Here is a 15,022-nt window from a genome sequence, read left to right on the forward strand (position 1 = left end):
TTTTCTGAGTTAGGGTCTTATTCTATATTCTGTTCTGGCCTTGAATGTGCTGCAGATCAGGCTGGCTTCAGACTCAACTTTCCTGCCTGAAGATCTTGTGTAGTGTCATCAGAGTCAAGTTCTACCGTGCACCCCCCAACCCCTGCCCCAGCGCTTGTTTTGTTTTGAGTCATGATCTAGAATTGTAACTCAGGATGGCCTCGAACTTGCTATGTAGCCCTAGCTGGCCTTACCTTGGCCTTCTGTTCTTGCTTCCTGGTGTTGGAGGTTACAGGCATATGCCACCTTGCTCAATGAAGGCAGTGCAGATCAAAAATGAATACTAAATTTTAAAAATTGAGATGGAGTCTCACTATGTAGCCCTGGATGTCCTAGAACTTGCTATGTAGACCAGGCTGGCCTCAAACTCACAGAGCTCTGCCTCCTGAGGGCTGGGATTAAAGGCTGGGCCACCATGCCCAGCTAGGTGCTAGGTTTTGGGTTTTTCCCCATCCCTTTTCTTCAGTCTCTTTATGCCTAATGGGAACAGAGATTTAATAAAAGCTCGCATTTTAAAGATGATCATGTTAACAGAAGGTAGGTGGGTAGGACTGTTGACCTTAGAGAACCGAGTGTCCCTGTGCCTGCTAACTTATGGACAAGATGGACAAGGTGGACAGTGCTCACCCTATCAGCATTGTAGAGGATTAGGTTAGCCATTCACCATGTTTGGTGACTCTGAGGAATCTATATAAAGATTGATGCTGTCTCCTCTCCTCTTGCGCTTCCTAATAGCCCCTCACAAATACTACATTGGATTCCGGTATGTCCAGCCTTTGACAGAAGAAGCAATTGAAGAGATGGAGAGCGATGGACTAGAAAGGGCCATTGCGTTTACACAGTATCCACAGTACAGTTGCTCCACCACAGGTAAGGACATCTCGAAGGTGGCTGTCGCACTGGCAGAGGCAATTTGAGTGGCAAATCTGGCCAATCTTCTCTACACCTAAGAGTTGAGGGCAGTCACTTTGAACCTAATGCACTTCTGAAGTTACTAGCGGGTCAGCTGAGCATGGAGGGTGGTGGCTGCCCATGGTCATTGCCTCAATACTTGGTTAACATTACTTTCTAGGTTTGTGTCCTAATCTTATTTTTCTGTTTCCCCTGAAATTCTTATTAAGGGAGTAAAGAGGATGGCTGTTTCCATTTTGAAAACAGAAGTGTCCATGTGATATGGAAAGTTCTGCTATTTTTATTTTTGTGCCTATCATTCCTTCACTTATGGGATAGTTACTGGTTACTTAAAATCCGTCCTTGCCAGGCCTAGTGGTTCACACCTCTAATCCCAGGCAAAGGCAGACTGATCTCTTTGATTTTGAGGCCAGCCTAGTCAGTATAGTGAGTTCTAGGCCAGCCATGGCAATGTGTTAAAGAGCCTACCTCAAAACCAAACAAACCAATCCACAAACAACAGACGAAAACAAAAAACCAAAACTAATGTGTGGGCTCAAATTAACTGTGTTCTTGGTCTTGGGATGTATTACTTCTTGCTTTTTTTTTTTTTTTTTTTTTTTTTTTGTACATTTACTGAAGATTAACAAAGAAACCTGGAAAACTGTATATTGTTTGTTTTGCTTTTTTGAGGCAGAGTCTCACTATGTTGACCACTCTGGCCTTGAACTCACAGAGTTCTGCCTGCTCTGCCTTGAGTGCTGAGGTCAAAGGCATGCCCCACCACTCCCAACTATCCTTAATTGTAGGTAAAGCTTCTGTTATTACTCATAAATACATTCCCATTCTCCAAGGATTTAGGCCAGCACATTTGTATTCCCAGTTTGTCTTTGAATATTAATGTTATTATATCTCTAAGGAGAAACAGAAGACTATGGAGGAAACATTCCAAGTGTGTGCCTTAAATACTGAATTATATAGGTGTGTGTATGTGTGTGTGTGTGTGTAAACAGAGAGAGAGAGAGAGAGAGAGAGAGAGAGAGAGAGAGAGAGAGAGAGAGAAAGAAAGAGAGAGAGAGAGAGCGCGCACCTGTTAAAATGCCCAGTCTTTCATATACACCCAGAATTTTGAATTGTGATTTACTTTGGAAATCTACAGTTTAAAAATATCTGGTACTACAGTACTGGAGAGGGAGTCAGATTGTAGAATTTTCAAGGTATATTTTTAACTTGCTTTGCAAAATGTCCCTCAACATATAGATGTTTGCTCTCAAAAGTATGTAAGTTAAAACTGTTGTTTGTGTGGCAACAGATACATACTTTACCTCACAGATGGTTCTTACTGTGTGGTCAGCTCTCAGGGCCCACACGCCTTTCCCCTGGTCCTTCTCAGGTGCGAGGACAAAGCAGCTGTACTTCTGAGCTGTGAGTGTTTCAGGAAACACAGTCCTCCTTTGAGGCCAGTGGTCTCCTTTTGCTACTTCTTCTTTTAAGCAGGCACCATGTGTTTTGTGTGTTTCCCATCGCCTCTTTCTCCCTCACATTTCCCCTTCTTAATTACTTCTGGTAGTATATTGACTGTTGTCCAGTGACACGAGGGAGCTGACGTGGCTCCCAGGAGCCATTTATACATCAGAAAATGATGCCCACATATGCATTGAGATCTTCTGTGTGAATATGGTTGGGTACTTTGATTTCTATTGGAGATAATATTTGATCCCCAAATTTGGATTCTTACTTCACTGTATACTACTCATTGAAGTTGAATCCATTGGTTTTTGTTTGTTTGTTTTTTTTGTGTGTGTGTTTTTAATGCAAACAGTTGGCATTAAACCATGGCTCTGTCCCGAGTAAGCTCTTTAAATTGGCAACTTAACTATGATTTCTATGGCAAGAAACTCAGGAAGCTGGCAGTGATCTGAGTGGGAGACTCCTGTCAGGATCAGTGTCATAAGCTTTGAGATTTGACCCCAGTGCTAGAAAAGCTGCTTTGACCTGCCGGCTCACTTCTGGACTCTGAGTTGTCATCATAGTCACCTTTCCCTTAGGGACACAACTTTTGTTTGGTTACCTATCAGAGCACAGTGTGTGTTTACTTCAGAGAATGATAACATTTTGTACAAATTGGCTAAATACAGGGCTTTTAGATCTCTCGATATCTGCTTATTTAACTTGTAATATTGAGTGGAAATGGCCAAAATACTCTAGATACAGAATTATGCACATTCTAACATGAAAACTTTGCAAAATAAAACAGCTATAAAGGAAAAAATATCAGGAAACAGCTATACCAGCATGAAACAATGCAGCATTAGCTTGCTGGGATAACAGCCCACTTCTGTCTTCCTCTCTCACCCCCTACACTGCCTGTAATGGGGCTGATGCTGGTCATAATGGGAACGCTTTTCTTCACATGCTCGCAATTTTAAGATGTGGTCCTTGCAAGTTCACAATAGCATGTATTTCATACACTCGCAGCCCTCACACTTCTCAGTAGAAATGGCCTCAATAATCTTTGAAAGTCTGTTGAAATTGATTGCTCTTTAGTGATCTTCATTGCAGGGTAGTTAAATCTATATGCATTTTAGAGTATTGAAAAGGTTGTAATTAGACTGGGTTTCCGTATAGACGCAGCTGCCTACTTTGAACTCACAATTATTGCCTTTACTAGTCTGTGTTATATTTTCACCACAGTCAAGTGTGTCTACTAAATGGCTCCCTTGTATTCTAGGCAGCAGCTTAAATGCCATTTACAGATACTATAACGAGGTGGGCCGGAAGCCCACCATGAAGTGGAGCACAATTGACAGGTGGCCCACGCATCCGCTCCTCATCCAGGTGTGTATGCCTGCAGGCAGCCTCATCAGCGTGAGTCGGCTCTGCTCTCTATGCGTCTCAGTGAGCCTGGGTTCTCTTGCTTAAATTGCATGCTGGGAATTAAGGCCACACCATTACACTTTTTACTTATCATGAGAAGTGGCAATAAATGAAAAGGTTAAGATGGCCAGACTCTTTTCTTTTTTCACATTGTACTCTAGTACCAAAGTTAGAGTTTGAAGTGTTTTTTGTTGTTGTTGTTGTTTAAGATTTATTTATTTGTTATGTTTATAATGTTTTGCTTGTGTGTACACCTCCACACCAGAAGATCTCAATATAGATGGTTGTGAGCCACCATGTGGGTGCTGGGAATTGAACTCAGGACCTTTGGAAGAGCAGCCAGTGCTCTTAACCTCTGAGCCATCTCTCCAGCCCTAGAGTTTGAGTTTTGTCTTTTTCAGTGACCAGAAGAACATTAAAGATTCTACCAACACATGGTACTCCCACTAACTTATACACCTAGACTGAATGGCCAACAAATTACTAAAATCCTTTATTTTCTAATTTTTAAAAAAACATCAAAGATTTTAAAAAGTGAAGATATCATATAGATACATGTTCAACAACATGAAAGTAAACAACATTTCAGTGGGGAAGTTTCATAGAGCAAAAGAAAATTCTCATTTCTTCCATATACTGACCTTTGTAATATTCTGTCAATGAGTACTTTATTATAGAAGAATTGTTAAAATTATACGTCTAAAACCATTAGCTTTGAGTTGGTGTTATCTTGTTCTTAAAAAACAAACAACCAAACCAAAAAAAACTCCCATGAGAGTGAAGTTGGTCTAAAAAAAAAAGAAAGAAAGAAAAAGAAAAGAAAAGAAAAAAAAGAAATAAAGCCCTGAGCCTGTAAAAGACCTGGCGCATGCCTATAATCCCAGCACTCAGAGAGATAGAAACAGGAAGATATCTGTGAGTTCGAGGCCAGCCTGGTCTACAAAGCGAGTCCAGTACAGCCAAGGCTACACAGAGAAACCCTGTCTCAAAAACCAAACCAAAAGGTCCTGAGTCATTCAGATAGGTTTTTGAGTCTATATAATTTTCTGCTTTTGAATTGTTTTAAGTCTAGAAATATGAAGTGGTTTGCACTATTGTTCAGTTTATTTTATATTCTTTGATTTTTCTGCGATCTCTGGCAAATACATGAAAAGATTAGCAGCACTTAAAACTTATAACCACTAGATGGTGCTAGACGGCATTAAAATCGGGCTGCCTTTCCCCAGAGCTGTGTCCTGTGGGCAGGGAAAGGGTTAACACTAGTGTTGGAGTAAAAGTGGTCCCCTAGGGATGGGTGTCGCTGTGGGCTGTGCTCAAGTCCGGCCTTCACCGTTCTCCTGGGTCCAGGCGTGGGTAGCTAGAGCGCCTAAGGCCGGGACTGCTGCTATTGAAGGCTGTGGCTGCGGGTGGAGTGGGGAGGGGGTGGTTCAGGTCTGAGCTGACATGTGGCACAGGAACGAGGGATCTGCACAGCATCTGCCTGCCCTGATCGAGGGAGTAATTAGATTTGCATTAAAATTCAGCCCTTTGAAAAGGGGGGAAGCAGAAAGATGGAAAGGTCTCTTAACGGAGGAAGTCTCTGTTCATAAAATGAAAGGGAATTTTAGAGGCATTTATCTGCCCTCCTGGACGGTGAGATTGAAGGCTCTGAGAGGCCTGGCTGCTTTCATTTTGCGCGGGGGCTGCGCACAGAAAATCCTGCAGATGGGTCTTAGGTGATTTAAGTTGCACTTCTATTTGCCCATGCCGCTTGAGTTTTGAAGATGGCTTAGTGACTCTTGCAAGCCCTAAGGAATTGTGTTCTTACTTGCAATTTTACAAGCTGAGGAAAGAAAGGGGGGGGGGCAAACCCCTAAACCTCTAATCTAAACTCAACTAAAAATACGGCCTTAAATCCACGTTTCTGCATGTTATCAGTGCTAGCTACTCAAAATAGTCATATTATTACCATTTCTTTAGTAGTGCTGTTTCCCTAGCTGTGAAAGCACTCGCAGCAAATGTATAATTCCAGGCTCCTACATAAACTTTACATTGGCTTCTTTATGTTCTGTAAAAGCAATCCTTTCTGAGCAGCCTTGCTTCCTAAACATTACAAACACTATAAAAATAAAGCTTTGGGTTGTATCAAATATTACCACACAATATAGAGATGAGGAAGGGAAGAAAGAGGGAAGAACAATTAAAAAAAAACCCTACATCAGCTACAAGTCTGTACAAATCTGTTAAGTTCTTTAACTTTTATTTGGAAATTATTTCTGACATGCAAAATAGTTATGATGAGATTACTAGTAATAAGGATGGCGTGACTGGAGATTGGCTGACTGGTTAAGAACGGATGCCACCACTACAGTTCAGTTCCCAGCAACCACCTTGGATGGTTCGCAATTGCTGTAGCTCTAGCTCCAGGGGATCTGACACTCCCCTCTGGACTCTGTGGGCACCTCCACGCACATGCACATTAACACCCCACTGCACACACAGATATACGTAATTAAAAGTAGAATAAGAGCTAGAGAGATAGTTCAGTGGTTTAGAGCAACACCCACATGGCAGCTCCCAACCGTTAGTAACTCCAGTCCCAGGGGATCTAATGGCCTTTTCTGGCTCCTATGCACACCAGGTATGCATGTGGTGCACCGACATACATGCAGACAAAACACCCATACACTCCAAGTACATAAAATCCTAAAAAATGATATAATGAACTGTCATCTATTCTTCACCTATATTCATGTGTTAACATTTGTTTCACTTGACATATCATTTGCATGTTCTCTACAATATAAAATCCCACAGTAGTTTACTTTAACCATGATATTCAACTTCTGTTGAATTTCCAGTCACATTCCAGTTTTGTCCACTGACCCATTTCTGTGCTTTGCTCCATTTTCCTTATAAGCCAAATGGCGAGGAATGGTTCAAGCATAAGATGAAAGGAAGTCTCTTCAGATCTGATGTTTCAGCACCTTCCTGAGAGTATCAGCAAGTGCCAAGCAGAAGCGAGAGGGAGCTGGTCTGGCGGACAGAGGTTCGAAGGCGGCAGGACCTGGATTCTAGTCCGCATTCACACATCTGGCTTGCCAGCCCTCGTGTCCACAGCAGGCCTCCCCTCTGTGTGTTTAGTGGGGGCCGCACAGCTCATCATTTGTCACTGTGGAGCTTGTGAGGAAGATTGCTTTGGTGCAGATCCTGGACTCATAGGAAAGATGTCATAAAAATAGAAGCATATTTTGTTATTTCTCTCCTATTTCTGGCTAATCTATTTTAATGTGATAGGTCCGAAAGCCAAAGTAATGAAGATTTAGAAAGACCCTGTAAGCTGTTTTCCTGCTAACAGAGCAAATGTAAGGTCTTAAAACAACGTCTCCTTCCCATCTGTGTTTCCTTTCCATCTGGAAGTGTGCCCTGCTCTTCCCGAGGGGAGGCCGCTCCTCCGTGTTCATTTGCAGAGAGCCATTAGCGAGCTTTAGAAGTTTCCCATCAAATTCCCTAGGCTCCTGAAACCATTGCGAGCCATTTCAAAGCTGAACCGGAGCAAAAAGACTGTACCGTTTGCATTTTTTAAAAGAGACAGAGTTCCAGATTTTGAAGATTAGTCCTCATTTCTCAGGTACCCTCTTACCCCCTTTCTCTCTTCTCACTGCTCTCTCCCCATTCTTGGGATTCCCACAGTGCTTTGCAGACCATATTCTGAAAGAACTGGACCATTTTCCACAGGAGAAGAGAAACGAGGTGGTCATTCTGTTTTCTGCCCACTCCTTGCCCATGTCTGTAAGTAAGAACATTTCCTAGGTGCCCTAATGGTAGAGGACTGGGTTGCTTCCCTTTCTAAATGTGTAAGATGGATCTGCCTCCATTCTGCCCTCAGCTCAGTGCAAGAATGAATTCTAAACTTTCAGCCTCAGCTTGCTCCCAGACTCACTTTCTGAAACCTCCCAGCAATTAATTCATTGCAGAATAGCACAAATAGGTCTCTTATTAATAGCCTTCTTTAAAAATATAACTGGAAGACTCATTCAGATGTTAGGATTTCTAACAAGTGTAGCAGCTGAAAGAAGCATGCTCTTGCCTATTGCATGGAAGGAGTGCAATGTGTAGTTTCCGGAACCTGAACTGTGCAGCCAGCTTTATTCACACTAAGCCCTAATTTTGTCTTCAAGACTTAGCAGAAGGCTGTGCATTCTAGGAAGCCAATAGAACATACCCTTTGGTACTTAGTTCCTCATATTGCACCAGCTTGTTCATTAAAATGTCACCTCCTGTGCCATGATGGTGGCATTCCAGGAAACATGGAAATATCATGCTAGTGTGATGTATGATATTTGAAAGGTCTGGAACACCCAGAACTCCTTCCTGTTGCCTCTTTTCTTGTCAGCTCAGCTGTTCTGCACTTCGTCTGTCCTGGAGGGAAAGAGAGCCATCTCCATGGGTAGACTTTGTCCATCTCCCATCAACAACATCTTCTTTGGGTTCTTGGAACTGACTAAATACCATGTTCTTTGCCCAGTGAAAGACTGGAACCAATGAACTTTTCCACCATTGCCCAGATCCAGTTGTCATTAGTTCAAGGGACAGCAAGGGATGGTTCATCTTGTCACTGTATAGCCAGTGGTGCTTGGCACCCTTCACAGTGTTGGTGACTGCATAGTATTTTGTCTCTACTACAGGTTGTCAACAGAGGGGACCCCTATCCCCAAGAAGTAGGTGCCACTGTCCACAAAGTCATGGAAGAGCTGGGTTACCCTAACCCATACCGACTGGTTTGGCAGTCCAAAGTAGGTACCTTCCATATATTTTCAGGCCATCATCTCTTGAGAAAAATCTGTTTTTATAACTTATTTATAAGTGGATATTTGGGTTCTTTGATGCCAGCAAGCTGTTCTGTAAGCCAACTGCTCACCATGGGCAGAAAGAATTCTGCAAAGAGCAAGGAGATAGAAGGGGAAATTGAGTGGCAGGCGGGGCTCCATCAGTTCACATCCCACTCCTAGCTTTAATGGAAGAAACGCTTTACTTGTACCGTTGGGCCAGCTCCTGGAAGGGTTCAAGCTTCAGGGTGAAAATACTGAAACCCATTCAAGGAGGTGTAAGAGTGGCTGTCACTGACGGCAGATGTGTATGCCGAGTGTGTATTGTGGGCGTGGCAATAGTAAGCAAACGTTTCCTCTTCACATTGCTCCTCCTTTCTCGTAGGTCGGTCCAGTTCCCTGGTTGGGTCCTCAAACAGATGAGGCTATCAAAGGGCTTTGTGAGCGGGGGAGGAAGAATATCCTTTTGGTCCCAATAGCGTTCACCAGTGATCACATTGAGACGCTTTATGAACTGGATATTGAATACTCTCAAGTGTTAGCCAAGAAGGTAAGTGTACTCGTATGGCTTCTTAGTCCCATCATGATTTGTTTTAAAAGAATTTTTTCTACAAGTATCAAACTTACAATTGAAAAAACTTTACTGTTTATGAGGCTGGGTGTGGTGGCACATTCCTTTGATCTTATCACTGGGAGACAGAGACAAGAAGATCTCCATGAGTTCAAGGCCAGCCAGGGCTACATAGAGAGACATTGTCTCAAAACAGCAAACGAGGAGAGGAGTGGGAAGGGAGGGGAAGGGAGGGGAGAGGGAGAGGGAGAGGGAGAGGGAGAGGGAGAGGGAGAGGGAGAGAGAGAGAGAGAGAGAGAGAGAGAGAGAGAGAGAGAGAGAGAGAAAGAGAGAGAGAACTGTTGGTGTGTTTGTTTTTACTGTGTCCTCATCATTTTTAATAATATTCCTAAATTCTATATCAGCAGTAGAAGAGGACATTTACTCCTATTTTAAACCGTGTTGCCCCATATCGCTAAAACTAATACTTTGGTGTGAGTTACTGTTGATGAGAAGGTGAACTCTTTAGTGGGAAGGAACTGTATGTCTCACCAATGAGGGGAAGCGTTTATCAGGTGTAATCCACTCCCTCCACTTAATGCAGTAGCAGCCCCTGGGCTGTCAACACAGTCTCTGGTTGGCTGTGGGGCACATGAGTCGTTGACATTTCAGAAGGAGCATAGGATAAACACAGAAGCAGTGTGTGTGGTAACTTCGTTGACCTCTTCTACGCACTCACTCAATTAGCTGTTTGCTAACAAGTTGTGATCAATCTGACTATTGAAATAACAAATACCACTGTTGGCATAAGATGGATGTGACTTGTCCCTCAGGGTGGAGAAAAACTGTTGCTTACCTGCCCGTAGCGTCTATGGGCTAGCCTGAAACAGTCACCAGCGGAGATTGGAAGTGTAGGGAAGGCCTTTCCTCTCTCTAATCTCGCATGCAAACTCAGGGCCTTCCCATATGTGGAAATCTGATGGAAATCTGGCTCTACAGGACACTGCACCCTGACCAGGTCTAGGTGGTAGTGAGGGGCAGAGTGGAGGGTGAATAGGGGCAGGGCTGGAACCAGTTAGTTGTCAACTCCTATTATTTGTGTGTCGGTGCCGTCATCAGTCAAACACTGATGAAGGAGGGCGAGCCTATGTTTTCTATCACTAATTTATGAACAAGCTGTAATTGGCAAAGGTGAAGTTTCACTGTTGCCTATGAGTTTTATTTATCAATATGTCCCCACCATGACTTTGGCTAATTTCAAACTTACTAGAAAAGCTTCAGTAATAATGAGACTTAATTAGTATAGGATGTTTGAATTTTGAATGTTGAATGATAGTTTCCATTCATTTGTATTACCAGCGGAGGATATTAGTAGCCAAGAGGATTACTAGTAAAGATGAATTAACCCCTGTAAGGAAATTTTAAAAACCATGTAGCTATCATTATTTTATATGAAAATATAACATGCTCAAAACAACTAACTTTAAAAATTTGTAAGTAATGCCAGGCGCAGTGGTGCACACCTGTAACCCTAGCACTCAGGGAGGCAGAGGCAGGTGGATAACTAAGTTCGAGGCAAACCTGGTCTACAAAGTGAGTCTAGGACAGTCAAGGCTACACAGAGAAACCTTGTCCTGAAGAAGAAAAAATTTAAATAAGAATTTCCAGAATAGAAAGAACCTTTTGCCTCTTACTAATAAATATAATAAAGTTTTCAGATGGTACCAAGAAGGTGCTATGTCAGGACTCTCAGAGGGACATCTGGTAATGTTTTCATAAAAACACCTTCCTTTTTCCTAAGTGTGTATATTTTAATAAAAATAGGTTCCTCTGCATGTAACAAAATATTTTACCCATACTTTTTTGTAATCCACATTTTCTTTTCTTTTTTAAAATTTCTTTTCTTTTTTTCTTATAATTTATTCATATTACATCCCGATTGTAATTCCCTCGCTCTTATCTTCCTGTTACCACCCTCCCTCCCTCCCTCTTCCTCCCTATCTCTCTCCCCTAGACCTCTGACAGGAGGGGTCCTCCTCCCCCACCATCTGACCACAGCCTATCAGTTCTCATCCGGATAGCCTGCATCCCCTCCATTTTATTTTCTTAAATACATGTTTTTGGATATAAATGAGTAAATGTAATTAAATGCTTCAAGCCATTTTAAAGCAAATCCTTAGTAAATAGTCACTTGAGGTTTTTTTTTTAAATCATATGCTGCTTGACTATAAATACTTTCACTTTTCCACTAACGTTCTGTGGACAGGCTCACCGCTGTTGCATCTTCGGAGCACGCCCCACCCTGTGCTGATAATTAACGTTGCTCATTCTGCTGCCGTGGACAGTTTGTGATTTTAAAAAGTAGAGCCTCCTCCATGTTGAGGTCTAGGTGTTTGCTGAATACCAGCGTGCTTCCCATGTGGGCTTGTCCTGTAAATGCCAATCTAAGAGTTAAAGCAACTGAGCCTGTCTCAGCATGGGCAGGAAGTAGCGGGTCCAGGCAATGGAGTAAACCAAGTATCGTTCTCCATTATCTAAGGATAATTAACTGGGTGGGTTTCTTTTGGGGGGGTGAATTTTTTCTTAGACTTTTTTTCTCTATAAGAGTTTATTTTAAAACTTAATTCTACATTGTAAGTAATGCCAGGTGCTCCAATTTAGAACTAATATATTTTAGGATCCATAAATTAATTTCCTTCATTTTGGCACTAACTTGGGATCAAAGAAAATAGGAAATTTTACTTAGTTACTGCAGCAGTTACTTAGATAGCCTCGGCCAGGTGTGCATTAGAGAAACGAGAAGAGGAACAATGTGCAGACTTGAATCACTCTTGAGAATTCCATCCAGCATGGCTTGGCAGCACATCACTTGTGGAAAGGACAGGGTGGGGTCACACAGAAACAGAAGAGCAGTTTCTGGTATCCTGGTCAGCCTGCCACCCATGCATGGCTGTCATTCATGAGCAGTCTGTGACTATTCAAGAGCAGGTTGAGGCGTGTGTGTATATGTGTGTGTGTGTGTGTGTATGTATGTGTATTTCTGTGCCTTTATTCTTTTGTAACACTCAGTGTCTTAGAAAGAAAAGGAAAATAAACCATGTCTGTTTTCTTCCCTTCTCCTTTGATTCAGTGCGGAGCTGAAAACATCAGAAGAGCGGAGTCTCTTAATGGAAATCCATTGTTCTCCAAGGTACCGCAATGGTGCAGCCGTTTAGTAGAACACAGTGCAGCGTTTGGTCCTTTGAGAAACTCTGCACAATATTGCTTTTCTCACATATTAGTACAGTTGGAGTTCCAATTAATTACAAAACTAAGAGTGAATGCCTTCTCTGCTCCTCCTGTTTCCTTTAGGTAGTCCCAGCCTCCTATCACAGCCTAACTTAGGTCTGCTTCTCGGAGGACAGGCGAGGTGGGTGGGGTAAGAGGGCCCATTCCCTAAAGGCTCCACTGTAACTTTGCCTAAGCAGATGCTGCTCCAGAAGAGGCAATGTTTTTACAGTTCTGTTCAGCTCGGCTTAGAAGAAACCCCAACTAGAGCAGTTTTCCCCGGGACAAGCGGAGGGCACACACGCAGGGGCGCGCACGCAGGGCCAGCAGACTTCTCGCCTCAGATGGCTCTGTCCTCTGTCTTGCAGGCCTTGGCTGATTTGGTGCACTCACACATCCAGTCAAACAAGCTGTGCTCCACGCAGTTGACTCTGAGCTGTCCGCTCTGTGTAAATCCTGTCTGCAGGGAGACTAAATCCTTCTTCAGCAGCCAACAGCTGTGACCCTGCCTGAGGACCCGTGGGAGTCGCAGACGCACAACCTCCAGACACCTCCGATGGGGACTGAAGCCACATTGGCCTGTGCACAGCCTTTGGGCACAGACTGTGGTTTCTTTCTTGCCTGCATTTAATTTTATTTCTTGCTTCCCTATCCCTGGCCTCCAGTGGGCCTCCTGCTCCCATTGCCCAAGCACTAGCTAGCATCACAGACATGTAAAATTGTGTTTCTTGGGGAATGGATTCTGAATTTCATACTGAGATTTCTATTTTCATATACACATACACTGAGCACTCACAGCCCTGCTGGGGTCATTTTACGAGTGTGGAATGTCTACTGGGACATCCCAGGAGTGAGGTGTAAATTTTTATCGTATGAGACACGCATAGATTGTACACTCTTTGCCCAAAACCACCTCCCAAAATATTATGGCAAGTCTCTGTGCTGCCAGCTATGAGTGAGCTGTTTATAGTCTGATGGGTATAGCTGGAGCTTAGGTGAATATAGTGAATTTATGAGCTATAATTTGTAAAAAGAATCTGGCAGAGGGCATAGCCAGCGATTGTGGCCTTGAGTTGTATTCACGAGGCTCCTAGTTTGATTCCCAGGACTAAATGCAAATATCAAAATATCACGTTACTACTCTTTCCCTGAGTCCACGGGTACAGGAACGCGGGTGAGTCAATCGGTGTGACCGCTTGTCCTTGCTTCTGTTGTCCGAGCAGCCACCGCTCATTGGCCATTGTGGTGTCTGCGGCAGTCTCATTTCCCTCCCCAGAAACTGAAACAAGTGCGCATTTCAGGAGTGCTCTGAGAGTCCCCAGGCACACAGCCTAATAAACGTGTGGAAATTCAGTCCTTGCTGTATACACCTTCGTTTGAGTCCATGGTGCCTCAGGGAAGGGAGCTGTCTGCTTCCCATCTCCAAGGACAGTGCCACCAGGGAACACTGCTGATGGATTTGGTCTTGCCTCCCTCGGGCCAAGGAGCCTACCAGCATTGTCCTGATCTTAGTTGATGGCCTCTGTTTTCTGCTCACTTGTTTGAAATTATTTTATAAAGTCGACTATGTCTGATAACCTTGAATTTTCTTTGTTAATACGTTTTTTATTATAAAATGATACAGTGGGCTGGGCATGGTGGTGCACACCCAGCGCTTGGGAGGCAGAGGCAGGTGGATCTCTGTGAATTTGAGGCCAGCCTGGTCTACAAAGCGAGTCTAATACAGCCCCCTCCTCAAAAAAAATTATATATATATACATATATACACATACGTACATACATACATACATACATACATACATACATATAAAATAGGCCCAGAGAAAAGAAATAACCACTCTAATGTAATAATTATCACTTTATTCCAGTCTTTTCCTATGGATATTTCACACACACACACACACACACACACACACACACATACACACACACACACATTCTGAAATTTTCAACATGCTCCAGCTTAGTCACCCTCCTTTCCCCTCCTAACTCATGCCTGCCTGAATTTGCAGTGAAAAGTGGTTCTAAAACTGTAAAAATTATGTCAGACCAGAGTGTGATCTTCTGTATTTGGACTTAAATGGATTTGAAAGTCTTTGAGATCCTTGAAGGATTTGTAATAATCACTTTCTCTAAACCTTTGTTCTTCAGAAAGAACATTTCTTTGAGGGATTTTTATTTTTTTGATAGAAAACTAGCTCATAAAGCAAAAGTAATTAGGAGGGTGCATAGATAGTCTATGCTCTGGATTTACTGTTAATAAACACTCTGCCTTCGCCTGTCTGATTTGTGCTGTCTCCTGAAGCATCCAAATGACTGAACACGGGCGTTTACTTTGTAATCCAGCGAAGAAGTGTGCTTTCTATTCTAGGTAAGAGTTTTCTTATACTGATAATGGCTTTCAAATTTGAGTAACATCTACTTTCTGTTTCTAAATTGGCTTTATCTTTGTTAGCAGGCGGATTCTAGAGAAAAATGGAAGGTCTGAGTACTTTGGAACATCTCTGTGTCCAGTTCATCACCTTTTGGGGATTAGGTTTAGAGTGGGCTATTCGTGACTGTTCCACAGAGTGCATGTCTCAGGGTTAGT

General features: G+C 42.9%; 1 protein-coding gene across 3 annotated transcripts in view; it reads left to right on the forward strand.

The window, feature by feature from the left end:
• FECH (ferrochelatase) overlaps positions 1-14,715 on the forward strand; it is a 30,373-nt gene extending 15,658 nt beyond the window's left edge. For all 3 annotated transcript variants that reach the window (XM_084778017.1, XM_084778016.1, XM_084778018.1), the window contains 7 exons: positions 775-909; positions 3,662-3,768; positions 7,480-7,578; positions 8,475-8,582; positions 9,001-9,165; positions 12,296-12,355; positions 12,801-14,715. In XM_084778017.1, coding sequence (XP_084634143.1) covers positions 775-909; positions 3,662-3,768; positions 7,480-7,578; positions 8,475-8,582; positions 9,001-9,165; positions 12,296-12,355; positions 12,801-12,935 — 809 coding nt within the window. In that variant the 3' untranslated portion in view covers positions 12,936-14,715. The remainder of the gene's footprint in view (positions 1-774; positions 910-3,661; positions 3,769-7,479; positions 7,579-8,474; positions 8,583-9,000; positions 9,166-12,295; positions 12,356-12,800) is intronic.
• Positions 14,716-15,022: the final 307 nt, after the last annotated feature.

Source organism: Acomys minous (genome assembly GCF_964271855.1).
Source record: "Acomys minous genome assembly, chromosome: 4".
NCBI classification, from domain to species: Eukaryota; Metazoa; Chordata; class Mammalia; order Rodentia; family Muridae; genus Acomys; species Acomys minous.